At 42.2% G+C, this 27,726-nt stretch overlaps 1 protein-coding gene across 1 annotated transcript; it reads right to left on the bottom strand.

Annotated features, from left to right (window-relative positions):
- Positions 1-1,923: 1,923 nt before the first annotated feature.
- On the bottom strand, positions 1,924-26,448 carry PDGFRL (platelet derived growth factor receptor like). The gene is made up of 6 exons (XM_063335424.1): positions 26,251-26,448; positions 18,973-19,267; positions 10,067-10,218; positions 8,304-8,597; positions 7,854-7,993; positions 1,924-2,972 (listed from the first exon to the last, which is right to left on the bottom strand). The coding sequence occupies exons 1-6, from the start codon at positions 26,303-26,305 to the stop codon at positions 2,784-2,786; spliced, it is 1,125 nt and encodes a 374-aa protein (XP_063191494.1). The 5' UTR covers positions 26,306-26,448; the 3' UTR covers positions 1,924-2,783.
- Between the last annotated feature and the right edge of the window lie 1,278 nt (positions 26,449-27,726).

Below are 27,726 nucleotides of genomic sequence, written 5' to 3'. Positions count from 1 at the left end.
TAAAGGTCTTTGTATGAGTTGCACTGTATTTGCTGTAAAATTTTAGGTGAATCATTTCCTTATGGTAACTTGAAGACTCGAAGTTTCTCATTACAAACACCAAAGGCTCTTGCATGTAAACCAGCATCATGCAATTCATGCAGGAAATTCCTTCTAGACAGTAAGTGACCACTGATCTTTAAAACTGTAGTTGCCTGACAGCTAGGAAATCATTTAGGGCTGAGCTGGAGTTAAAAAGGTCATCAGAAAGTTGTAATAATCATCAAAGCCTGAAGAAACAAATACCTTCTGTCTGTTGGTGCTGCCTTGCCTTAGCAGAGCAGTGACTGAGGTATGGAAACAGAAATAACAATACCGGCAGGTTTAGGCATGTGACTTTGACAAGTCACTTAAATTTTGTTTCCTGGGCTTCATTCTCCTACCCTGTGTCACTGTCCGTTTATGCGGAAATGTGTAATTGCATCAATGTGAAAAGACTAAGGCCTACCCAGGAGGCTTTAATAAAATAAGAACTATGTAAAATACAGAGTAAAATAATTCTCATAGTTTACAATGATGAGAATTATTTTGATGTTTAAGGGGGGGAGGAAACAACCACCAAAAATTCTTCCTTAAAGGCACTGCTTCTGTAGTTATTATCAGCCTTGAGAACTGCGTGTGAGCTCGGTACACATGAGTTAGTCTCCCTCAGGTTTAATGCTTCAGCAGTGATGCAGCACTGGATTTACATCCCCGTTTCCTCTCCTGCCAAACTGTCACCACGGCGGCGATGCTGCCAAGTGAACCGCTGCACTGTGAAGAACAAGTCTGAACAGGTGATGCTATCTATCTCCCACTTGCTAAGTGTTCTGAAGGGAATCAATTGCCAAATTAAAGGCTCAAAAGCACTTTGAAATTTAAGAAGTTGGCACAGCTCCTGTAGTTCAAAGGGAAATACATTGTTCTGATAAATGAAAAATGCTAAAAAGCAATGAACACCTTGCACAGCCTCATCCAGAAGCTGAAGGATTGCTCCATGTTACTCTGGTCAGAGCCTTGACTAAAAAAAAAAGTGGTACAAAAAGACCTCTTTTTGTATTACTATAAAATTGTGTAGTGCTTATTTAGTCATTTGAATACGTGTAACATTCTTGATACCTTTTAATAGAAGAAAGAAGATTAACAAGGGACTGCCTCTTATGCTTTCAAAGTTGGTCCTATAGCTTGCTGCTTTTTTTTTTTTTTTTTTTTTTTTTTTTTTGTAGCTACCATGTTTCCAAAGGCCAACAACATTATGGGCATCTGGGGAGCATTCTCCATGAAAACTGTTTCATGAGACATGCACAGAGCCATTTCAGTCTTTACTGTGGCTATTTATCATATTGGTTATGTTGTTTTAGGTTCCTCCATGCTGAAGAAAAAACTTTTGGCAGGTTTATTTAGTGTTTTCATGAGCTAGGCTAATATCAGGTTAATGACACTAGTGAGAAGCTGCCATTTCTACTAGACATCATTACTCAAAACGGTGCAGAAAACATCTGCCCAAAGGGCTGAATGATCTGGAGCAAGGGGCTTGCTTTAAGCCTTCACCAGAAGAAAGCTTTGGGAATTCTAGTCAAATGCAGGCTGAGACACATGGAAGGGTGCAAGCAAGGGACAGGCTCCTGGTTTGATTCCTCGTATGCTCAGAATAAGCTGCTTTTCACATGCCTTGTAAATAAAATGGCTTGCGTTAAGACTGTTTTTGTCACATGGTTATACTACTGAGTAGATTTGTATTGGAAGCTTGAGCTTACATGGATTCTGCACGTGAGGATAGAAGAAAAAACATTGCCAAAAGATCCAGCAATGTTTTTACTGAGTTCTTACCTTTTCTCTGGAAAGGCTCTTTCCTTGTATTGGGTGACAGAAGCAGTTGAGTATTTATCCAGATATGTGTAAATTAAACTTCTTTCCTTCTCTCCTAAGTGATATGATCAAGTTGAACTGTTATTAACCTGAGAAGAGATCCTGCTGTATGATCGAACGTTATTCTAATGTTACATTTGGGTTTTTTCTTTTGTAAATTACACTGTATGAATAAATGCAAGTTTTACCTTTAGGAAACATAATTTGCTATATAATTTAGTAAACATAACACCATACATCTACTGAGGAGTAAACGCTAAGTAAGCTACATATTAAAAGGTTGTAAGAATGCAATACCCTTTACCATTTTAATATGAAATGAAGACATACGCACATACACACATTTTTATAATGTTCAGAAATTTAATTATTCTTACAAAATAAACATTTCTATTGGCTAGTTCTGTAACAAGGTTCTTTGGGTTTGGTTTGGTTTTTTGGTTGTTTTAAACATGTACAGTACTCTAAACTTCAAAATTGCACAGCACCAGAAGTGATACACCTGCTTTGTGGATTTTTGAGGCTATTTAATGTCCTCTCAGTTCTCACATACACAAAAAAGGCACAAACCATAGAGCAGGTTAACCTTATGGAAGAGTTTGAGGAAAAAGACCACAGCAGAGGAAAGCCCAAGAGCACCTATTCCCTAATATAACGAGCCTTATATATGTTCAGGCTTAAACTTTAATGCTTGGTAGTAGGTTTATTACCTCACAACTGACTACTGCTGCGCGTAGGGAATGCTGCTTTGGCCTGCAAGCTAGTGAATATGGAATGCATTGACATATGAAATGAGACAGTGACAGAGAAAACTTCATTTAAACATTAATAAAGAAAATAAATGGCTATAACATCAAATACCATACAGTTCATTCTATGTCCAGAAGCCTTTCCTATCAATTTAGTTCAACCTTAGTAGCTACTGTTGTTTCTCCGTGTAGGTTTTGAGCTACACAAATGTAGTTTCCAGCATCTCTGTCTTCAAAATCCTCAACAACAAGAACACTCTTTGAGATTCTTGTGGTTTGTCCGGTTCCTCTGTCTATCAATCTCCAGAAGTTTTGGATAATCACAGGCCTCTCAGACTGTTTAAAAGAAAAAAAAAAAAACAAACCAACAATGAAAAACACCGACATAAGAAAATACATAATTTGGCAAAGTGTATTTAGTGACACTACCCTAGCAAACCCTGAAGCAAGAGGTCAGATAGCAGGAGCTTATATCCCAGTCAGCCTGAAGTGAGGAAACTGAAGGTGTCTGGCAGTTGCAGCAACATTCCTGCATTAAATACTGATGTACCAATAAGGCATCCCAAATAAGGATACTACAATGACTCTTCCACTCTAAGTGGCAGTACTGTATATATTTAGATTAGTGATGGGCTGCCAAAGCACTGCCTGCAGTATATGAATGAACTCAGTTGCAGCTGTGGGCCACTTCCTAAGGTTGCATTTGGGTATGTGATTAAATAGGTGAGGTAGCTTGGTGGAGAGCATAGAATCATTTAGGTTGGAAAAGACCCTTGGGATCATCGAGTCCAACCATCAACTCCACTCTACAAAGTTCTCCCTTACACCATATCCCTTAACACCACGTCTAAACAAGTCTTAAACACATCCAGGGATGGTGACTCCACCACCTCCCTGGGCAGCCTATTCCAGTGTCTGACCACTCTTTCTGTGAAGAATGTTTTCCCAATGTCCAGCCTAAACCTACCCTGCTGCAGCTTGAACCCATTCCCTCTTGTTCTATCACTAACGTCAGGTAATGTCAGGTTCTATCACTAATGTCTAAGGTAGACACACTAACTACTAAGGTAGAAGTGTGAGCTTAGGTTCAGACTTACGGCATGGCTCAAACAGCAAAGCAACAGTGGCATGAGTTATCTGACAACGCTTTACCTCATTCTCTTTTAGCACAGAGAATAGCTTTAAATCATGTTACAAGTGAATTCCTCTGGTTTTAGAAACACTGTGTAAGATAGCATACAAGAAAATGGTAATAATTCACAAATGCTTCTAACTTAATCCTTACATTATGCTTTCCAAAATGTGTATGTAACTTCAAAGACAAAAATACAAACAAGGATGCTCAGAAAGATGCTTTTTAGGTTCTGTTGTTGTTGTTATAACTATAACAGGCATATTTCTTTTTAATCTTCTTCTATAAGAGAATTCTCTGATGGACTGTTTATCAGGTCACACTCCCTGGAACTGTTTAAGAGAAAACTGGCCCACTCTCCCGGCCTATCCAGGTCTTCCTGCAGGGTGGCTCTCCCTTCCCACGTGTCCACTTCCCCACTCAGTTTAGTGTCACCAGCAAACTTCACCAGAGTACACTTGATCCCATCAGCCAGATCACTTACAAAGATATTAAACAGCGCTGGGCCCAGTATTGATCCCTGGGGGACCCCCACTTGTGACAGGCTGCCGGTTTGAAAAGGAACTATTGACTGCCACCCTCTGGGTGCAGCCTGTCAGCCAGTAAAAACTGATTAGACACATAGAAACATTTCTGCTGGGCAACCATCTCCTCTTGCTTTGTGAATTAGATGGATTAGCCATTTACCGATGTGAACGCTCCAGGACTTAAGCTAATAGTAGCAAAAGAGTAAGTCAGACACTTACCTGGAGCCAAAGCTACAACCTCGCAATTGCAAAATGACCAGTACAGAAGCAGCTACCAGTCTTCCTGAAGCTTAGGGATGAGTCACATTGCAGTCAGGGAATGCATAGGAAGCGGCAGGCACTGACAGCTAGCAAGAACTTTTTTTCGAAAACTGGTAATCTCATCTAGAAATTCTTAATCCCATAGAAGGAATCAAGCCACTTAGCAGAGCACTACCTCCTGTTCCCAGCCCAAAAATCAAGTGTTACTACAGTCAAGCACTATCACACACTTAATTCAAGCCTAAATTAGCTCTTAACTACAGCAAGTGGAACTTCCCTGACCCTACTGAAAGTGAAGCTAAAGGCCATGTAAGGCAGATGCTCTTTGCCTGGTTGGGCTCCTGCTAACCCAGTTTTTCTCAAACTAATTGCCTTCTGCTTTGAAGTTAGTTTCAGGGAATCGTATTAAGGAGTGGATCAGTATGCACTCACAGCAGGTGAATAAGCAAATTCAATTGTCAGGGAGTGGCAAGGGGAAAAAAAAACAGTGGAAAAAAAAAAAGTAAGAGGGAGAGGTTAGCAACTACAGAGATGAGAGGAGGGTCTCTCCAATGCAACGTACCTAGGAGGAAGCAGGGATTAAAGTGCTCCTCCTGCTCAGGGATCAAGTAGTAGATGGCAGTCCAGGTGCTGGGTGGAGTGGTGGGGAACAGAAACCATCACTGATCTCCCTGCACTGAATTGAATCTTAGAACTTTGTCAGTCCTTTTTCTTGCACAAAAGAACATCTATCTGATCACCACCGCTGATGGTCCTCTCTATGCTCCCTCCACTCCCATCTTTTTCCTTTGCAGTATGTGAATACTTCCTTAATAAATGTTAAGTCTCCAACAAGCATACAGCGCTTCTACTCTGACGTTTACTTAATCATTTTGTTGGGGCAGAAGCCTCAAGACAACTCTTCCCTCCCTATCCCCAGGCACAGCTGGAGCTAAGACTGTTTACTCCAGTGGAGAAGCACAGCAGCCCTTTCCAGGGCAGATGCAGGCCACGGGCCAAAGTCTCTCTCTCAACCCCGCAGGTGGGTGCAGTGAGCGGGTGTAGTCCTCTGCTGATAGTGCATGTGCCCTGCACCACAGCCGCAGTATCCACAGCAAACAAGGGAGGTAATTTGCATGTGTTTAGCTGTTTATATTCAATCAGTGATAGAGACGTAATTGTAGCGCACATGCTAGGGCTGCATCAGGTGCTGTAAGACCTGATGGTCTTAAAACCGGGCCAAGAACAGACAGCAACCAGGCTTGGGCAGCCATTCACCTGTGAAAGATGTAAAAGTAGCAGGACGTAAAAGTGAAAGATGTAGAAGTGAGCACTAATAGATGCTGAGTTTTGGAAGGCCAAGCTGAGTCTAGAATTTAATGCCGTCAATTGTTTGTTCTTAGCAATTAGTTAGTTACAAAAGACATAAAATTGGGGTTTGTATAGCCAGTTACTACAGTCGCATAAACAGGTATCAAGGAAAGCTAAAAAAACCCAAAACACAGAAAAAACCAACTCCAACAGAAAACCATATCAATCACCAAAACTAATGAAATCAGCAGGGGCATTTCTTCTCTTCCCCCCTCAAGCGAGTGAATGTCTAGAAGACTGTCAGAGTTAAAGACCCACCTCGAAGCACAGAGACACTGCCATCTGTTGATGCATCTCACTCCAAGTAATGCTAACAGCTAAATTCAGAGGACAGCATTGGGCATTTAACTCAAAAACCACTATTGATCTGCAGCTCCCAATACTTGGAGGCACTTCAGTTTTCCCTAGCATTTTACTGTTTGCTTTACTAACAGCTGCAAGTTTCTCTACTCATTTAGACATCTGCCCCTTTCCTTCCTAACTTTAAATGGACACCAGAAACAGGAACTGCTAAACTCTTCTGGTGCTCCATCCAGTAGTTACTCTTTAGATCACCTAATTCATGCTATAAGTATCAAGCCCCTCACCAAATGCAGTTGAGGCTGCCCTCATTTATTGGTAATTGCTCATGAACTCTCAGACTTTAATAATCTCAGCAGGAAAACTTACATGACAAGCAGCAGCAGAAAGAAAAAAAAAAAAAAAAAAAAAAGAGGTGGAGGGGAGAGGGGGAAGTGAAAGAACAAACTAACATCTAAGCAAGGACTAGAAACCTGGTTCTACATGCCCAGTGCCCTCACCAGCAGCTAAAGTCCCTTTTCCCTTTTGCACTCACTTGCTTTCTCACTGTTTTTTCCCCTTCAAAGGCATGCACCGTCTCATGACAACAGAATGCTACAGTCTCCTTCTTAACAGCTACAGCAAACTTCTGGGGCTTTAGATTTGAATTTTCTCAACCCTAGTAAGCACCGAACTCCACTCACTCACTTAAGCAATTACCTCTGCCATTAAATTACTTACTTCTATGCTGGTTTAGGGAGACCAGTGCTGATACAAGTACCTTATTAGGAAGCTCTGCATCGTCCTTTGACAACCCAGCACCGGGAGGGCTGGCAAATGGAATCCAATGCAAGCCCTCAGGTCCGAGAGGATCCCTTTCCTCTGGTGAAGGGTTCCATCTTTCAGCAGGCCTTCCTTTGCCCCTAGCCTACTTACATAAACAGCATAGAGATGAGGCTGGCTATGAAACAAGACCCTACTGTAACTGGTTGGACTGGGTAGAGGGAGAAGAGAGGAGACCATCAATAATGCTACTCATTTACATCTTATTTTGTGCAAGAAAAAGGATGAACAAAGTTTGAAGATTCAGTGGATGTTTCCAGTGGATTCTTTCAGATGAGACTGGGCAGAAGCAGATTTCTGTGCTTCTGGATCTGGGTAACAATTAAGCTTAAAGATTCTGTGCTGCGATGATTCATGTGCCTGAGCCATAGAGATGGAAGGGATATCAAATGCAGAGGCATCAGTGAGGCTTTGTGGCTTGCCCTAGAATAGCTTCCTGACGCTGGCTGGCTTTGACCCTGTCTGGGGCTTTTCTTTGTAAATGCTGCCAGAGGCCAAGTGTCTCTGGAATGGAAACCTGAGGGAGGAGTGAGCTTTGCTGAGCTTGATTTTTGCTAACATGGATAGAGCTCTCACGCTTCATTCCTGCGCTACTTCTAGGCTCTCAGGGAAAGATGGGCTGAAGTTCAAAAGGGATGTGCTGCCTCCTCCTGCCAGCATGCCTGAGCTAGCAAGAGGCAGACACCACAATCTGAAAGAATCTTTTCTCCGAATCTAGACACTGACTGGCATTCAAAGTATTGCCTTTAAGAAGAACAAACCATTTCAGTCAGGGAATTTCAGCCAGAAATATGCATTTCAGCCAGGAACCATTCCATCTCTTACCTCTTGCCCTGGGTACCGCCACCTGAAGTTCACATCTACATCTGGCTCTCCAAGGACTGTGCAGATTACATGAACGCTGTCACTGACTTCTGCTCTACTGGATGATGCCGCAATTGTAGCTGAGGGCGGGCCCTTGGGAACTGATAGAAAGACAGTGTTTGGAAGCAGAAAGTTAGTTCCTGAAGTTAAATACACTGATAAGACTTAAGAGTCAATTTTTGCCTCAGTTTGCTTAATGCAACAGGTAAGTGATATACACCTGTTTCCCCTCTACACTGGGAAATTGCTGGAATTTAAACCTACAAAGTTTTATTGCACATACTTTTGATCAAGATTTTAAAACTCTAAATAATTACTTATTTTACTTTTTTTTAAAAAAAAAATGTTTTCTAAACAACGTCAGCAGAAGAAACAAGAGTCAGTATCAGCATATAGAAAACTGAACCTTACCTTCCACATACAATAGGTGATACTTGATGGAAATCTGAGGTGCTCCCTGCGACTCTGCTTTGCAGTAGACAATACCTTTATGATCAGAAGTAGGATGCTGGTAGACAAAACCCTTCTTCACATCATAAATAATATCAGTTCCATCTGCTTCAATTTCTTCTGCTGGAAATTCCCTGTGTAGAGTTACTGTTGCTGAAGGAGTAGTAACACGGCATGGGATGACTGCAGGTTTATCTGGGTTCAAGTACACAATCTCAAAGTAACTGGGAGTGGGTACAAAAAGTTCTTCTTTATCTGTGCAGAAGATATAGTTAGAATAATATTTACATCTTGGTTTAACAGAAAGGAGAGAAAGTACATATGACAAGAGGAAACAGCCATGAGCAACATTAAAAATTAACCCAAAGCTTTTGTCTTTAAATACACACACACGCAAAAAAAAAAAAAAAACCCAAACAATATTTCTAACCTCTGAGATTATATTTACATATCTTGCATTAAAAACATTAAATCAAAAAGAAAACCAAAGTATTCTTCACCATAATCAGATTTTTTTTAATCTTAAGAAAATCTTTGGAATCCCTTTTTCATAAGTTTCCAAATACTCATCTGGATCTAATTCTGTTCACTCACCCACTTTTAAAGGGTAACACACAAAAAACCCCCACCATCACTGGTAAAATAAGCACTAATAGAAAGATATATTCTTTAGAGCTACAGCCCTTTTATATACGTGATGTTAGGCAGAAAGTTTGATTTATTGCTCTAAGTAACTGAAATATTTAGAGCTTTTCAAAGGACAGTTAAAAAGTACTTCCATGTTTGGCACGCTTCTTAGAAATATAAAGCTGAAATTCCTCTTTCTAGCACAAGCATTTGCGTAACTTGACTGAAAAGTTTATTCCAGCCTTTCTAAAGGAATGTATCCTCAGAACATTAAGCACTTCTGATAAACGGCTTCTGCTCTGTCTCATGGTCTAATTTACCTCCAAAACGTATCGCAAACAATCCTATCTCAGCATTTTGTACTGAAATATTTGCTAGCCAAGAAAGAATGTTTTAGCTCTGATCAGGCAGCAAAGGTTGTTTTACCATTCAGAATGTTTTCCATGAGAAGAACAAATTAAACATTTGATTTCAGCTCTCTTGTACCAAGTAGCAGTAAACCATCCACAGTTACCTACTAGGACCCCATCCATGCAATGACAGGGCTACAGTCAACCTCAAGCTCTGTGGGTAACACATGTACTTAAAGAGTGTTTTGGTTCTCAACATGCCATATAGACTCTTGGGAGAGACTGTGGCCTTACCAAGATCAATGAGGTCAAGATTTTTAAGTCAGTGCAGGTAACTGGAAGCAGGGGGGGTAAGAATCCATGTGGTCATCTGAATGCCATGACGAAATGAATCTTCTGCACAGATTTATTTTCATTACACAGACACATTTTCAAAAATTGAATGTTTTTTTATTAATTTTGTAGAAGATCCTCAGAATGTGGGTTAGTATTTTCAAAGGTGTTTGCTTTCCATTGCATTATGCGTTAATTTGGGTACACATTTAGCATAATCCATAGGGAAAATGGACTCATAAATCACACTAAGCAAGTAAATTGCTGCTCAGCAGCACTGGTTTCTTTAACATCCACTAAAAGAAGATGAAAATTGTGGAAGAAAAATCCTGACAGTGAAATCTCTGATGTAGCTTTATTCCTGTCTTACTAGCAAATATATTTCCATTAATAATCCCCCAGTGAGTTAATTACCTGTGAAAAAGATGTACGTTGAACCTGTTTTAGTCTCATCCTTCCTGCATTTGTTACCATTGCACAGCTGAAGCCAGCAGCTATATTCTCCTGTGTCTGCTGCAGTGGAGTTTGCGAGGATCAGCTGACCGTACTTGTCAAGCTGCTTTATACTGGGGAGAAGAAAAACAAGAGGTACAGACAAGCACAGATGTATTTCCTTGTACATCTCTGTCAGCTCACTTCTACTTTTGATTTTTTTCATTACTTTGCAGCTGACCTACCTTTCACTTTCAGAACTATGTTGCAACCTTCCCTTTTGCTCCAGCAAAGACCTGCTTACTTGAGTAGGTTTATTGATTTCAACTTCACATGAGTGCTTGCAAGCTTTTGTCTTGTACAGTTCATTCTTGGATTCCCTTTAGCCCCCATTTTGAGACTGGGCTGTGGCTGCTACAGACAGTATACTCATCTATGTTTTGTCTGTTTGTCCATATATATCCCATATTTTCATGCTCCAAGTCAACCTGCATACATGTCAGTCCTTTTTTGATACCATTAAACATGGATACCATGTAGCAGTGGTTCAATAATATATATCAAATATAGATCAGGAGTAGTAAGTAGCAGGTACTTTTTAATAAGAGTTTGTTTGATGATTTATACCTGCTTTCAGAGTGAACGCTTCCCCATCTTTAACATCCTGGTCCAAGTTTCTACTTGCATACGCCATCGCAAAGAGCTTCTATCTCAGCTTGGATTAGTTCTGCAAGTAAGTCATTTTGCATTGCCTATTCCTCTGCCATAAGCCACCTCACTGGCATCCTCACCCTGGAGTTTCCTTATCACCCCTCGGCTATTTCAGAGCATCACCCTGAGAACTGCTGGAGGTACACTGGCAGTGTCATCACGCTAACTACACAAAATTCAGCCTATGTGATTACTTCAGACTTGATTTGCTTTTCTCTCCTCCTGATTTCCCAGATACATCTCTCAGTGGATTGATATTTGTAAATTTATTTATAAATATGTAGATATATATGTAGATACTGACAATGTTTCAAAGGGTCAAAGGTCCTATCTATGAAATTCAGCAGCTACAATCTCATCTTGGGGTTTTTTTATTATTTTAAGGTTTGCTTTCCTGGCTTTTTCTTACAGACAGATGGTGTTATAGTTGGCAGTCTGCTGTGCTGCCTTTTGATAGATTGCAAAAGCAATAGTCCAACAGTACCAGTTCTTGCGTGGCAGCACTGATGCACTCCACTGCTGCTCTGACCCTTAAAAACGTTATTTTCAACCACCTGCCTTTACGTGGTAGCACATCCAGAGCATGAAGGTTTCCCACCTTCCTTAGCAAGACATCGAGTTACAATGTCATTTCTGTTCTAATCAAGTCAGCAGAGATTTTTCTAGTTTTAGGCATTTGATAGCGAACTTCTTTTCAGTGTTTCAAATGGGGTCTGGACAAATATGCAGCTTGCATGAAGTCCGAACAGCTCCCATACTCTTATTTCTTTTTCAACTGTGGGTTCTCTGAATATTTATTATCCTCCTATTTCTTCTTATTTATGTGGCAGTTATTCTGTAAGGCAGATGCCCAACCGAATCATTTACTTCTTGGATTAGCATGCTTTGAAGAAATCTCTAAAACACCTTGTCACTGTGTAACAGTGGTACTTGCCTGACTGTACTGGATGCTCTAAATGCTCTGCTTTGCTTACGTCTCCACCACAGGCAGAATAACTGCTCAGAGAGGCCGCTACTTCTAGCTACACACAATTCTCAAAATTTGTGACTCCCTAGGTGTTCTGCTAGCAGTTTGCAACTACTACCAGCAATCACAAGCAACGGTTCACGTAACCCAACATTTGGCCTCCAGACAGGGCCAACAGGTTAGAAATTTAAAACACAACCCAAACAGGGCTAACTGAGAATTATCTTTTCCATTAAAGCCCTCAGACGCTATTAGTACACTCATCCACCACAGGCCAGTTTTGAGGCCTGCCTAAGGAAACAGGCAAATCGTGTTTCCGACCCACTAATGCACTTGTCCTACATGACCTCGTCTGATTCCACTTTTTGGTACCATGTAATTATGGAGTGGTAGTACTTTCATTTTTAATATATACGCTATGTCACAGTATAAATTATCTTCAGTTTTTGGATAAACTTTGAGACATTCTTATTCATGCAAGAGACCCTGTTATGCATTATACCCAACAGGAAGAAAAGAGAAATCCAAAACATGTCCCAGTCTGTATTATTATTTAGTTTCACAGTTCACATTTCATAGGCTACATGACTACATCAGCATAAAATGTTTTGCAAGTATCCGGTACTACATGTCAACATTACAGAGAAACCATTACGCGAGAACATTTTTGCCTCTAATGTTAATGCAGACACCGAACTATAGCTCAAAATCCCAACAGAGAGAAAAATAAGGTCAGAGTTAATTAAGTATTGTACAGTGTGTTCTACTTAACTGAGAACAAGCTATCCAGTAATCAATGGAAATAGCCTAGCGAGGTAGTCATCCACAAACATGCACTAACAAAACCTGGCAACTGAGAGTGGAAGTGTTGAAGCTTGTGACATGACCATATTAAGCAGACAAAACAGGCCACAAAGTAAATTATAAATGGTAAATCCTGAAGCTGACCAATATTTCCAGGATAACTTTTATTTCAGTAGTATTTTTGATGCTGGGAAATCTGACTCAAAAGTCGAAACTTTGCTGTGCTCTACATATCACAAAGTAAAAATGTTGTATATACAAACATTTCCGGACTGTTTAAAGAAACTAGAGAACTATTCCAAAATATTATTCCGTACATTCCTCTTATTAAGCTTTAGTTACATGAAGTTCAAAAGATCTTTGCCAGAAAACCATGCCAAGTCTAGAAGCTAAAAACAGAGATATAGAAGGACAAAAAGACAGTGTGCACAGCATCCCTCAAAGAGCATCTAGCAAAGTTCTCTCAGGCAGCTGTATTCATACCAACAAAAGAGAGCTTATCTCAAACACAAGCTCACTAGCAGAACATAACATCTTACTGTTTAACACAGGAAAAAGACATCCCTAGCTTTCAGACTTCAGAGCACGTGGAATGAAATGAAATTCAGTCATACACATGAACACAACCGACGTCCCACTAAGCCAGCAGGAGCACACATTCACTGAAAGCAGTCAAATTCTGGCCTCTACAACATACAGTTTGCTCAATACTTGTGAGAGTGCTCCTGTCCATACGCCCCCCCATGCACACAAATGTGCACGTGATGCATGTCCAGCTCTTTGCTCCAGCTTGTTCCACTGGAGCGGTTCCATTTCACATGAGTTTGTATGTCAGACGAAGTTCTGTGATAAATACAGCCGGTCTTCGACAAGTGAGAGACCCATGCTCCAAGTCAGACACAGTAGACACTATGTGAAGTTAGACCGGTGTCACTAGAGCGGCTTCTCTTATAAAGCATAAGAAAGGGAAAATATGCTTGCCCTTATTTTTCTTCCATCCCTCTCAGTTTCTGATCCTTCTCATACATTGTAGATCCAGTTTCTGGGTGAGCCTACAGTCATTAATTTGTTATGCACGGTCTTACAAAACAGCATTCCAGCCCTTCTGTTCTGGAGGTGCCTGAGCTACCTTTGACCGTTAACACTGGCAAGATTTTTGGGCAGTTCAGCCAGTACACAAAATTTTCAGACAAAAAGTTATCTGCAGGGTGTTTTTATGCTGCACAGGCAAGAGAGCATTACAGATAAGCTAGTCCTGAAGCAAGCTGGTGTGTGCCTTTAACTCAGGAGCCAAGTTTGCATGATCTTTTTCCACAGAGTTGCATTGCATGCTACAGTCTCTAAAACTAAGTAAATCATTTCAGCATGTACTGTTATTTACTCCAGTAAGGATAATGGAAAGAGAGGATTTCTCCTCTGGCTCAATAACAGCCAGCCAAAGAGTTCTCCTCCTCCTTTCACTGTCTTTTCCTCCACCCATATGGCAATTTTAGCATATGTTAACAGCTATACACCTATTAAAAACTGAAACTCTCTAGTACAACAAGCAAAAATATTTTATTTACCAGGTCATAAAATATATCTGCACAGACAAACTCAAAGACAGTATAGCCACAAATAGTACAGAAATGGCTTTTCTATATAATCTCTTCCTTCTTAGAAAAGTCATATTGTCCTCCAGGCTGCTGTATTACCCTTACCAAATGGGTGAGTTAGAAACGTGATAAGCATGGCATGGAGAGAAAACATCTGGCTTTTATCCCTACTTCTTTTTGCAACCACCCATAGGAAATATACTACGTGGATGCTAAATTTAACTAGTTGCAAACCAAAATACCATTTTCTCCGAGAAATACAGATGGGAAACAGAACACTGGGAACATGCATCTTCAGTGTCAGCTCCTCCCTTGGACCTCTGTTATTAACACACCCTCCGACCAGCCAAGCTACGAATGCCCTCACCGCCCTGAACCTTAAGGTCTCTCTGTCTCCCGTAATTGCAATTCCGTCAGATGTCAGGGTCCTTAAAGCCTCTTCTTGTAGCTGCCAGTGTTAGAGGATGTTAGCAGTTCCCAGGAGATGTAAAATATCTTGCTTACTGTTAGAATTCCCACCAGACCAGTTGAATTTGTACATCCCTCCTATTATTTAAGGAAAAAACAGGAACTGGATGCCTGAGCTGTAGGGATGTACAAATGAACAAAAGAACGGCAGTCATCAGTCCCCAGCAATTGCCTGGGCCTCATCGCCATTGTGCCTCCTCCTCACTTATCCCCCAGCCTGGCAACCCGCTCCTTCTTCACTTGGCACCTTCCTCACTTTCCATTACCTCCTCAGACACCAGCCACTTCCCCCTGCTGCTGCCACCAACTCCAGTTTGCACCGGTGCTGCAACTCCAGCCAGACCAGCACAAAAATCCAAGGTAAAAAAGCCCAGCCCAGTTAATTAGCTCGGGTTTCACTCCACACCTCACTAATTGGTAATGAAATTACCTTATACTTGTTTTTTAAGTGCTCAAAAAAATGTTAGAGGATACTGGACATATACCTATCTAGATGATTAAACAATTTTTGCCATAGGTTATTTGCTAATTATTTTTCTGATTTTCCCCCCTTTGCCCTATATTCAGCATTTTGTTTTAAAATAATTAGTGTAATATATTTGTAAAATTTAAAAGTTTGCCTATTGTAGTTAGTGCATGGTCTTTTGTATGCTGAGAGGAAGATCTAAGCTCCTTTTGAAAGATGATAACATTGTTAAAAATCTTTTCTGCTGACAGTTTACTTACAAACACTACCAACTAAGCTAAATGAATAACATGCTATCTTTATGATATTTCCAGTTAAATTCAATCAAAGCTTTCTAAAACCACAAAATACAAATTTCATATTTCACGTGTTATAAGGCAGACTTTGTTTCATATGCACCTATTAGCACTACAGCAAAGATCTTGAGATAATTAGTAAAGTTATGCTAAAAATATGATGAAAATATAACTGCACAAGATTCTGTGGTCAATGTCGCCATAAATTATTACTATTCGGTGACTCTGAAGTGCGCTACTAACCTATGTTTTCAATTTCTCTCGTTAATTATAGAACCTTCTGCTTACATTTGAAAGTGTTGATTCAGTCTAACTCAGCCTTACTGCTTCAATAACTTACTTCAAAATAATTTTTTGAAAGCAAAGACCATCATATTTCAATATAGTCCCTTAAACATAAGCCTAACATACTTCTAAAAGAAAATACATACTTAGGCATGTTATATCCACCTAGCCAAAATGTTTTATAGCATTTATTTTGTGTGATATTATTAACCTTTCTTATATGGTTAAAATATTACAAATACTGTGAACTTGACTGAGAACAGAAAGGTAAATTGCTGAGGCAACAAAATCCCAGACTACTTCAAACTGCAAAATGCCAAACCACCCAATTAGAAAATGCTTATTTTTTTTCCCCCCAAAGTACCTTAGATCCTTGTATTTTGTCCCATGTGCATCACTAGAAAAGTACTTAATTTTGCAAGACAGGGATAGACAGCCGATAATTAAGAAGCATTCAGACTCCCCTCCAAAAACTGAATACTTGCCTTGCCTTCTTCAATGCCAGATGCTAATACTCAGATAACATGACCTGGAGGTCTACAGGACCAAATCATGCCAGCAACATATTTGCAAATGCATAAAACATAAGATACACTTGAGAACGACAACCACCAGCACACACACTCTCTGTACTGATACTATTTTGCACACTCAGCTTTAGTTTGCTGGAAGGCCAGGTCTGTACTGCAGCTGATAAACGCCACCTACTGGAATAAATCCAGATAAAACATTATTTCTTGCAAAGGAAAAAGCAATAGCTGTTTAAATCATCCACAAGATCTTTTGAGAGATATTGCTGTGATAAGCCCTCAGCAGAAATAGGCTTGCTGCTGTAGCTTACTGTGACAGTGCCCAGAGAGTGGTGGTAAATGGAATGAAATCCAGTTGGTGTCCGGTCACAAGTGGTGTCCCCCAGGGCTCGGTGCTGGGGCCGGTTCTCTTTAATATCTTTATCAATGATCTGGATGAAGGGATCGAATGCACCCTCAGTAAGTTCGCAGATGACACTAAACTGGGCGGGCGTGTTGATCTGCTTGAGGGTAGGTTGGCTCTGCAGAGGGATCTGGACAGGCTGGACCGATGGGCTGAGACCAATGGTATGAGGGTCAACAAGGCCAAGTGCCAGGTCCTGCACTTGGGACACAACAACCCCATGCAGCGCTACAGGATTGGGGCAGAGTGGCTCGAAAGCAGCCCGGCAGAAAAAGACCTGGGGGTGTTGGTGGACAGCCGGCTGAATATGAGCCAGCAGTGTGCCCAGGTGGCCAAGAAGGCCAACAGCATCCTAGCCTGTATCAGGAATAGTGTGGTGAGCCGGACTAGGGAAGTGATCATCCCCCTGTCCTCGGCACTGGTGAGGCCCCACCTCGAGTACTGCGTTCAGTTTTGGACCCCTCGCTACAAGAGGGACATTGAGGTGTTGGAGCGTGTCCAGAGAAGGGCTACAAAGCTGGTGAGGGGTCTGGAGGACAAACCTTATGAAGAACGACTGAGGGAGCTGGGGTTGTTTAGCCTGGAGAAGAGGAGGCTGAGGGGAGACCTTATCACCCTCTACAACTACCTGAAAGGAGGTTGTAGAGAGGTGGGGGCTGACCTCTTCTCCCTGGTGACAAGTGATAGGACGAGAGGAAACGGGTTCAAGTTATGTCAGGGGAGGTTTAGATTGGATATTAGGAAACATTTTTTCACTGAAAGGGTTATTAAACATTGGAATAGGCTGCCCAGGGAGGTAGTAGATTCACCATCCCTGGAGGTGTTTAAAAAAAGGGTAGATGGGGCACTTAGGGACATGGTTTAGAAGTGGCTTTTGTCAGGGTAGGTTAAAGGTTGGACTCGATGATCTTAAAGGTCCCTTCCAACCTCAGCAATTCTATGATTCTATGACAGAAGCCTTGCACTAGCCACAGGGGTTTATTCAGCCAGTGTGGTTCTTGAACTCTTCAGCCATCAGGGAAAACACAAATAAACACTCAGAGAAGAACTGGGGCTCACAAATTTCAGAAGGATATGCTAGAAATCATAGCGTACATTGCCAATCTTCAACACTTCTCTTTGAAAAGAGAAGTGGAAAGAAGAAGAATATATCTGAAAAATTAATTAACTGGGAGTGACTTTAAGGTAGCATCATACCTGCAAATCACGACGTGAGTGAAATGGATCATGGAGATTCAGATACCCTCAGTTATTTGCAAAAAGTATACACACTCGTACTTAATCTAGGAACAAAAGGACAATAGGAGTTGATACTTTGCTCATACCTCTGTGCCTCTCTCACCTAATAATCCAACAAAAGCTCCTTACAGATCTTTCTTAGGGTGTCATTCACAGTGGTCCAGAGTCTCCTCACTACTTGTCTTTTATAGATACAAAAATCTTCACAAAACAGCCCGTGAAAACAAACACTACTCATGGCAAAAAAATGCCTGTGGAAGACACCCTTAAGCTCCTTACATGCCCCTCCTCTTCCAAATACAGAACTAAATTACTACATTTAATCTACATTTAACTATGTGTACTATCCTCAAAAACTGTGAAGGCAAACAAATATTATGAGGCTTGGGAGAAGACGTTTAGAGTAACAGGACATTCACGTGGTGGGGCAGAGAAAGGGAGAAAGTCCACAGTTCCTCTTCCTGCTCTAACAACTATTCATGTGGTCTCCACTAAGATGTCACTAGATGAAAGAAAAAGTCTTCCTAAACCCAAGGTGACTATCGTCAGCATTAAACTCTGCCACACCACAAACCTTACAATTCCCTTTTGCACACAAAGGTAGTTTTGACTGAAAAAGTAAAGACTACTCTTACTCACTCCTTAGCATGGTGGTTGGCATGTTTTTGCTTGTTGAGAGATGGGGGTCTGAGCCTTTTCAGGAAATTAGTATCTCAGGTGGTAGATTCATTAGCAACCAGTACAGCCCACTGGGAGCAGGTCTCTGTAGGGCAACTGAGCTGGTAGTGAGTACCTGACATCCACACTCACACATTTTGAGAGTTTTATTTCAGACTAGCTCTAATGTGGTTCCCTGTTAGTGGCTGGAGCACACTGCAGTCCCACTGGATCATATCTTCTATTTTAGATTCATCTGAAGGAAATCCAGTTCACGCGCTACACGACTATTCCACAGTGCAAATCACAGGGCAGTAAATGGTGATGACTAAGAGACACTCATCCTTTTTTGTTGACATTAGAAACCACTAAGTGGAACATCTTAATTGTAAAAATGTAAACAAACAAACACAATGCTGTTAAAAGTGGTAGGAAAAAAAAAAACCAAAACCCAAAAAATAGCTTACCTGAGTCTGGAGTCTTTAAAGGTGTCCAAGTATGAAGGATAGTTCCAAGTAACATTACTCCCCTTACACCGCAGTTCTACGCTTTGTCCTGCAGACAGGCTTAAAGTGGCAGCTAGTTTCTGGAAACGACCTTTATCCATCACCTGTGTCAGTATGGACTGGGACTTCAAAGAGGGGTCAGCAGATTCTCTCTCCTTCATTTTGGGTGTTCTGGGTTTTGCTTTTTTGTTAACAGGCCTAATTTTGTTTTCCCCAGGTTCTTTTGGATGCTTACTCTTTGTAGGCTGTCCAATAACTAGTAAAATAAAGAAAAGAAGGCAATGTTACTGATTAGAAAAAGGTTATATAGTCTTTTTACAAAAAAAAAAAATCTTTCTTATTATCACTGAGAATTACTGAAGTTTTGTTCATCCTACAAAGGATTCATAAAAATGAGTAAGAGTTAATTTTCCTGCATTTCTGAAGTCTCTGGCATGACCCATTTTCCTGGGGATAAAAGAAAAAAAACAACATGTGGAAAATCTATACCTACAGTTCACATAAATGGGCAAATATGTAAGGTATGAGAACTGTACAAACGGGAAGGGAAAGAAATACAGCATTTCTGTCCTCAGTTACTTTTGTCATTCCTACCTCATGTTATTGCCATTTATTATGCAATGCTACACAAGTTCACCCTCTTCGTAAGGCTGTCACACACCCATCGACTCCGCATAACCTTTTCAAACACCGTGTTACCATGAGAGACACATGAAGAAAAACTGCCAAGTGTGGAACTTGATGATTTATAAAATACTGACAGTGATGCACTTTTCTTCTTTTAGAGTAAGTACTGTGAAAATGCAAATGCCGCTAAAGTCACTTGAAGGTAGTATTTAATTAATCACTTCTCAGTAACAGCCATTTATTTTAACAGTCCAGATGAAAACATAACCTTATTTAGAGGCAAACGGTAAGAGATTTCATTACCCGCTAGAGACAACAGGGATGCCCAGCTGCCTTTAAAAACAAGGCAAAGGAAATGGAAAGGAAAAGTGAGGTGTCTCAAATTAAAAAAAAAAAAAATTAAGAAAATCCATATTCCCACTTAAACTGACAGCAGGAAGCACAGACCTTTTGTGGGATGAGCCTAAAACCACTGTCCCAGACACAAAAACCTCCACTAACTGTGCCTGACAGCTAATTCACATTGAACATGGCTTTTCCTTTTCCTCAGGTATTTTATTGTAGAAATCAATCAAAGAGCTCCCTCTGACATTAAAAGTAGTCCTGTAGTCCTGCTATATACCGAGTTTGCATGAATTAAAACTGGTACTGGCTGCAGTATGAATAGCAGCACTTCCAGGCTCCCGTGATGTTCCTCATACCCCGGCTGGACACCTTGCATTGCTTCAGCCTTCCACTTCTAAGTCCAGGCTGAAGTACACCATGTCTCTTAAATGGCACAGAGCCTTTTGAGCATAAATTTAAAAAAAAAAACAAATTCAATCTGAACATAAGAAAGCACTTTTTACTGTGAGGGTGGTCAAGCACTGGCACAGGTTGCCCAGAAAGGTTGTGGAGTATTCATCCATGGAGATATTCAAAACCTGACTGGACGTGGTCCTAGGCAACCTGCTCGGGCATGGGGTTGGACTGGATGATCCCAAGAGGTCTCTTCCAGCCTCAGCCATTCTGTGACTCAGTCATCTCAGCAAGCAGAGTAAGGCTGCCTGTGTACAAACATTTGCCTTTTGGTCTCACACCAACTGGAAAATAAACTGGAAGACAGCAACGCTGTAGTCGTCTTAGTTTGACCACTGCATTTTGAACTCTTTTGGAGTCTTATGTAGTAAGAGAAATTTTTCTGAGGCACACGTCCAGTTACTAAGGTACATCCCTTCCCTGCCACACAGACAAACATTTTTCCCAGTTTTAAGTTATGAGCATTCAAGAAGTTGATTGCAAAGATGCCTCACTACCTTAAAATAAGCCACAAACTGAAGGGATCAAATGGAAATGCCTTCCAAAAATCACAACATTTTAAAATAAAGAGTAAGATTTAAGATATTTTAAGATAAATAATTTCTGGAAGGGACAGTGAAGCAAATATCTATGCTTCTTCCAATTTTTCTTTGCTCTGTGATGCCACTGGCCATGCAAAATTGACAAACTCGAGGGAATGATGATAACAACGGAGAATTTCAGAGAAGTGGTTGCTGCCTCCCATGGAAGACCATGAAGTAGGATTTTTCTAGTTACCCAGAGCACATGACCCTAGAGAGTGACACAGTGCATATATTACAGGGACAAACAGCTGGTGTGGGAGCACTTTTTCCCTGCGTTACATTAGGAAGGTTACAGTGGGTCAGGCCAAACATCCACCTAGCCAATGCCTTCCCACTGACACCACCCAGTGTCAGATGTCAACCAAGGAACAGGGCAACCATCTCTGCTCCTTTGATACTAACCTCCTAGTTTCCAAGAACTTTTAGCTCAAGGGATCTGTGAAACACAGTTGCCATCGTTTCATTCTTCTTGGTAGATCTTTCCTTCATTAATTTGCCTGGTCAATTTTCAAAACTACACAAATTATACATAAATATTAGTCATCTCCTAGTTTTTGTTTTAAGTGAATAAATGTCTGTACCTCCCTCAAAAATCTTAAAATCCTGGCATGCTTCCATTTTCCTGTAAAGGATTAGTTATGTGACAGTTTATGCATCAAGTTAAGACTTCAGCGATTTCAGATTCAAATGTCTTTTAAGTCTCAGTTGTATACCATCAAATCATGGCACTTAAACACTGTTCGTGTTGTTGATTTTCTCAAAAGAAATTATTTTGGCATATTAATGAGACATGTCCTCTAATGATTCTCCCCATAGAGAAAGAGTCCTTCTCGGAGCCTGCTATTACAGCGCTCATTAGGATACTGCACTCAAAGTTTCTGATATGTTTATCGTGTCATCATTTTCAATTAAAACCACCCTAAGCATCTCCATAGTAAACACGGGTGCACATAAATAACTAAGTTTTTAATTTAAGTTTTACTTTCTTATTCCCCATTCCTATCAGCCTTACCAACTTTGTGGCCATCCTTCCCTGCCCCGCTCTAGCACATCAGAAGAAGAAAAGGAGTTATCAATAGTTTTATCCCTTTTGCAAACTCTTTTTGTCTGCCTTATTCTGGTTTTTATATTTAACCCACATGTGAGTTAATGAGCCTCCTCATCTTACTTAATTCCCCCTTCTGTAATCAAACACATCAGTCATTTCTTTGGCTTTTATTATTCCTGCAAGAATATTAAAACTACAGTCTGGCTGTTCTAAAGCCACATCTGAATCCAATTACCTGAGTACTGCTCAGGATCAAGTCAAGAACTGCTGCTTTTCTCAGAGGTTCTCCAAGTAGCCGCTCTAAGAAGTCATCATTTGTGGCATCTAGCAATTGCATTCAGTGTCACACCCTGATGTGTGTGATCCAACCTACACAAGAGTAAGTAATTCTTCCTTTTGCTTTTCTATCCAGCCCTTGCTGCGCCTTAACAGAGTGGTTGTTTCCTCCATCACCTTGGGTGGTCACCAACCAGGTTGTTTGTTCTCCACGGGGCTGGTATTTCAGTCCAGCTGACTTATTACTGACAAAATCCACCAGGAATCAGATTTAATATTAAAGCTTCCTTCAACACATATTGCCACTGCTCCCTTGGGTTGAGCTATTCCATCTTTCCTGTGTAATTTGTGCCCTAGTGATAGAAGGCCCTGCTGGCACGACAGATAAGCATTCCCATTTCAAACCAGCCATTCCAGTACCCTGTTGTACCTTCCAGATTTGTCTGTATGTCATGGCTTCAGCTAGGATGGAGATGACTTTCTCGCTAGCAGTCGGTATAGTGCTATGTTTTGGGTTTGGGATGGGAACACTGTTGGTAGCGCACTAATGGTTTTGGTTGTTGCTGAGCAGTCAAGGCCCTTTCTGCTCCTCACACCGCCCAACCAGCGAGTGGGATGGGGGAGGCACAAGAAGCTAGGAGGAAACACAGCTGGAACAGCTGACCCCAACTCACCAAAGGGATATTCCATGCCACATGGCATCATGCTCAATGTAGAAAGATGGGGGAAAGAAGAGAAGGGAGGACATTTAGAGTGATGGCGTTTGTCTTCCCAAGTAACCATTACTGCTTTCCTGAAGACAGCCAAACACCTGCCTGCCAATGGAAAGCAGTGAATGAATTCCTTGTTTTGCTTTGCTTGCATGTCTTTTTGTTTACTTCTTAAACAGTCTTTATCTCAACCCATGAGTTCTCTCACTCTTCTGATTCTCTCCCACATCCCGCCATGGGGGGAGTGAGCTAGCAGCCGTACGGTCATAGTTGCCAGCTGGGGTTAAACCACAACACTGTAGAAACCCACAAGCTTTGGTCCAGACACACTTTTCTCCCCGCCCGCACAACCCTATTGAAATAGGGCTATTCGTTCAAACTACTCTTTGCCATTTCCACTACATTCTGCAAACCTCAATCCTGACACTTGTTCGAAGGCACGCAGATCTTACAACCTCACCCCAAGGAAATGCACCATCCCAAACTGCATGCTCTTCCACACGTGACACTCTGCCTTTAAGAAACTCTCAAAGGCTCCCCTATGAAAGCTTTTCAATTTTAGTGCCAGAAGTCTGGTTTTGATTTTCTCTAGATGAAGTTTTTCCTCTCTGCACAAGTTCCCTCTGTTCCACGTTTCTGTAGCTCCCAGCGAGTTTGAATACTTCCCTCCTATACCACACTCACACAGTGAGACTCTTGTCTGTCTGACCTTGTTTTTCCCTGCAGGTGACAGGAGGGGCATTTTGGGAAAACACCATCAGAGGAGCTTCTACCTACCTACACAGAAAACCAAGTTTTGCCTCTCTGCTACACCTCACTGAGAAGTGAATTTCCAAGCAAGCTGTAACCACGCTCCTCCCCAACGCTCCCTATCAGTCTGTCCAGGTATCTACTGACACCACCACGTCTGCACCTCACGATCCTGCCTTCTCTCATCGCTGAATCAAGCACCTGTATGCCCAATAACTAAATTAACTGGTGCAATAGTCTATCACCAAAGATAAAGAGGACACACAATCAAATCCCTCCAAGAACACAGAACCCACCACACAGATTCCCCCGTTACCCAAACTGCAAGGGTAGTGAACAAACTCAAGGAGCCCATTTATGCAAGTACATGAATATGCCACGTTTGGGATGCTTTACCATCTCACCAGATTTATCTGCAGAACCCTCATTGTTTTAATCCAGCAATAACACTTCTTATTATAGTAATAATTAGTAAAAGTAATAATTAAGACAGTAGAAAGATATCAACTGAGAAAACTCCTTTCTACCTCTGATCAGCTCCTTATGTCAGTTCTAAGACGCACTGTACCCATTTCCTCTGCAATACTATATGCAGGGTCCCTACTAACCGATAATGCCGAAGTACGAGACTAGGCATTGATATGTCACAGAAATACACCACACAGTCACTTTTGCTCCTGGTTCACAGTACTTGTCTCATCCTATCCTTTAATGTTCGTCTACCCCTTGTTCTCGCAGATGTTACACACACAACAACCCGCAAATGAGTGTTAGTCACACAATGCTAAAAAGCATACAGTTTTTACTTGAGACATCACCTATATCCACATACACATCCTGGCAGCATTAGAGACCTTTCAATTCTTGTTAATACTGATGATGAATTCTTCCTTGAAAAAAAATAATAAATCAAGTGTGAGGTTATCATAAAGAATAATTCTTAACCACCGGGATTAAGATGAGAGGGAAGAGTCTTTGTGATCACAACTAACGTAACAAAACAGGTTGGACACATCTCTATTTGTGGTACTTCAAGTGAAAAGTTAATCATACAAACACACACTCATATGGACAACGCAAGCTGACACATCAGCACCCGTATGGGCAATCTGGAGGGACATATTTCACTGTTTATAAGCTAAAATAAGCTAAATTAGGAAGGCTGTTTTGAAATCACAATGTCTACATTACGATTTGTACCTATAGCTTTTGAGACGGAGCTGTTACAAATATGCCAGGTTACTTTTTCCCGTAGCTAAACTTCTGGATGATGCAGTGCAAAGCACCCAGACAAACCTCAGTATAAACCAGAAAAACTAAGAAAAGCATAGGCCTGAGAAATCTTTTGCCCAAGTTACAACTATTTCTCATTCTGTGTCTTTACCATCTGTTTCTCAAATAGAAAACTCTTTTCTTGATGTGGCAGTGCACACCCACAGACTGGATCTTTCAGCAGAAATCCTCTCCCACACCACACTGGTCCAGAGCGCAATTCCTTTGCACGTAGCCATAAAGTCGGGCTGGAAAGGACTTCTGAAGTGCCTTCCCACCCCGTTCAGCTGCTCAGAGCTTCGTCCGGTCTATCTCTGACTATTCCAAAGGCTGGAGACTCTACAGCCTCCCTCAACAACTTCTTTCAGTGCTTAACAGCTCCCAGGGTGAAGAATTTTTTACGTTCTTGCAAGAATTTTTTCCTTATGACCTCCTGGGTGGTGTGTGGTAACGGCCTCTGTGCCCTTCACCATGCCCCTCGGAGCTCGTGCCCTTCTCTCCACAAACCCTTCAGGGGCTACACAGGCCTTGCTCCCCAAGCTCTGCTGTGGTGAAAAACAAAAGGAATTTTGTTTCTTCTGAAGTTTTAGTAAGTTTATTCACCTTTTCCAAGAGGGAAACAGCCTCTCTATCACCTAGTTGAGGTCTACGTACGTGAAGGATTGGTTATGAATGTCCCTCCCCAGCCAAAAACTCGCCTCTTCCCCCACCAAGACTCCATCACAACCTGAAACCAAGTTACAAGTAAAGTTCGGTCCTCTCCACAAACGAACAACCGCGGTTTTTTGAAGAAAAACACCCAAAAACTCGAGCACCACGTCCAGCGCTGACCCTCCTCCGGCCGGGAGGGATTTAAGCGTCGCCCCTGAGGACAGAGGCAGGCGAGGGGCACTTGGTGCCGCCGCAAACGCCTTTCTCAAAAAACCCACGACTTCGGTCTCCGGTGGAAAAGCCTCGGCGCCTCGCTGGCCGCAGACCGACGGAGGAACCCGCCTTTCCCCCGCCTCTGCCCGGCGGGACGGCAGCCCGGCCGCCGCCCCCCGAGATGGCTCCCGGGGGCTGTCGTGGCGGGGCGGGGGGCGGCTTCGCGGGGCAGGGGCGGCCGTGCTGAGGGCGGGGGGAGGCGGCCCGGCGGTCAGGAAAACGGGGGAACCCGGCGGGGGCGGCGGCTCACCGTGCGGCAGCGTTTCCTGCAGCAGCAGCAGGCTGAGGAGCACCCAGAGCCGCATGGCGAGAGCGGCCGGTGCGGCGGGCTGCGGCGGGGCGGCTCGGCGGGCGGCGGTGTGGGGAGGAGCCGGCCGGCGGCGGGGCTCCCTGCCTGGGTCTCCCCGGCGGGGGGAGGCTGTGCCGCCTCAGGAGCCGCCGCCACACGCCCTTCTTCTCTGAGGGAGGAGGAACCGGCCGAGACGCCCCACAGGCGGGCCAGGCCCAGAGGGTGTCCGCGCGGGTCGCCCCTCAGGGACGGGCTCAGTGTGCAGGGCGGGAACAGAGCTGCATCCCCAATGACCTCCACCTCAGGGACACCTGTGGAGGTTTATCACTTGAATGAGCTCCTCAGTGACAGCTGCCCCTTGCCAGAAGTGGCTTTGTGCACGTGTGAATTCTTGGTTGCCCTTTGGGCCTGTAGCTGGACCACAGAGGGGAGCGGGTCACCCTACTGATAGAGTAGTTGGTGATACAGTAGCCTCAAACAGCACAAAAAGACGCATACGCAGCTGGGGTGGAAGGCCCTCAGGCCTTACTGATACCAAGCTAAAAAGAACATATGGTTCCCTCCTGGTTCCCTCCTTACTGGAATAATGTATCTAAGTTTGAAGTGCTTTGTAAGCGGATGGGTTAAACATCTGCTAGGTTTAGTTGGACAAAAGGAAGTCTTGAGACGTTGCATCCTTGAGTAGAGTAGATAGGGAGAGATGCTAGAATAAGCTAGTTTTGTGAAAACAAGAGTTGCAAACCAAGCCAAAAGACAAACTGAGTATGCACGAAGACTGAGTTCAATCAGCGGACACAGTGAGGAAGACTATTGATGACCACCAGAGGACCCTGGAAGACCACCAATGCACATGGATCGCCATGTGTCAAGGACATTTATATGTATTAATGAGTTCTAGGTGATAGTATGAATATGTTAATCATTTCTCGGAAATGTAATGAATATGTACATTCTGATCACTTATAACCTTTGTAGTAGAGCAGCTCAGTGCACACACTAGGCAAAGTGATTCCCTGGACACCCAGCGCTGCAATAAAGAATGCCTCCTTTCTAACACTCCAAAATTGAGTCCTTAATCACCGGCTTCCAGTAACACTATGGGTGGATGTGCAGGTTATATACCACAGGTGACACATCACAGCTGACCCTATGGATGGACATACAGGTTATATACCACAGGTTGCTTTACGGGTGGACATCAAGCACAGATCTGTGTTGGCCTAAAACAGCAAAAGTACATTTTTAAGTCAAACTATGGCACCCATTACAGCCTGCCACAGCAAAGAGTTTCACAAAAGCCTGCTCAGAAAAAGCTGACAGTAGAAAAATAGAGGAGGGATCTATGTGTTGCTGTTTATAGTCATCAGAAGAATTAATGTGAACCTACAAATAATGACCCCAATTCTCCACAAGTAAACTGACAGCTTAAACCATCCC

Source organism: Chroicocephalus ridibundus, chromosome 5 (genome assembly GCF_963924245.1).
Source record: "Chroicocephalus ridibundus chromosome 5, bChrRid1.1, whole genome shotgun sequence".
NCBI classification, from domain to species: Eukaryota; Metazoa; Chordata; class Aves; order Charadriiformes; family Laridae; genus Chroicocephalus; species Chroicocephalus ridibundus.
The sequence above is the reverse complement of the archived record's forward strand: the minus strand, read 5'-3'. Positions and strand labels throughout refer to the sequence as shown.

Bases quoted from the DNA above. Each gene is read 5' to 3' on its own strand.
- PDGFRL (XM_063335424.1), bottom strand. From the start codon at position 26,305: ATGCGGCTCTGGGTGCTCCTCAGCCTGCTGCTGCTGCAGGAAACGCTG. The intron at 19,268-26,250 runs GTGAGCCGCCGC...TTATTTTACTAG, and splicing joins GCAGGAAACGCTGCCGCACG to TTATTGGACAGCCTACAAAG. The intron at 10,219-18,972 runs GTAAGCTATTTT...TCTTCTCCCCAG, and splicing joins TTTAAAGACTCCAGACTCAG to TATAAAGCAGCTTGACAAGT.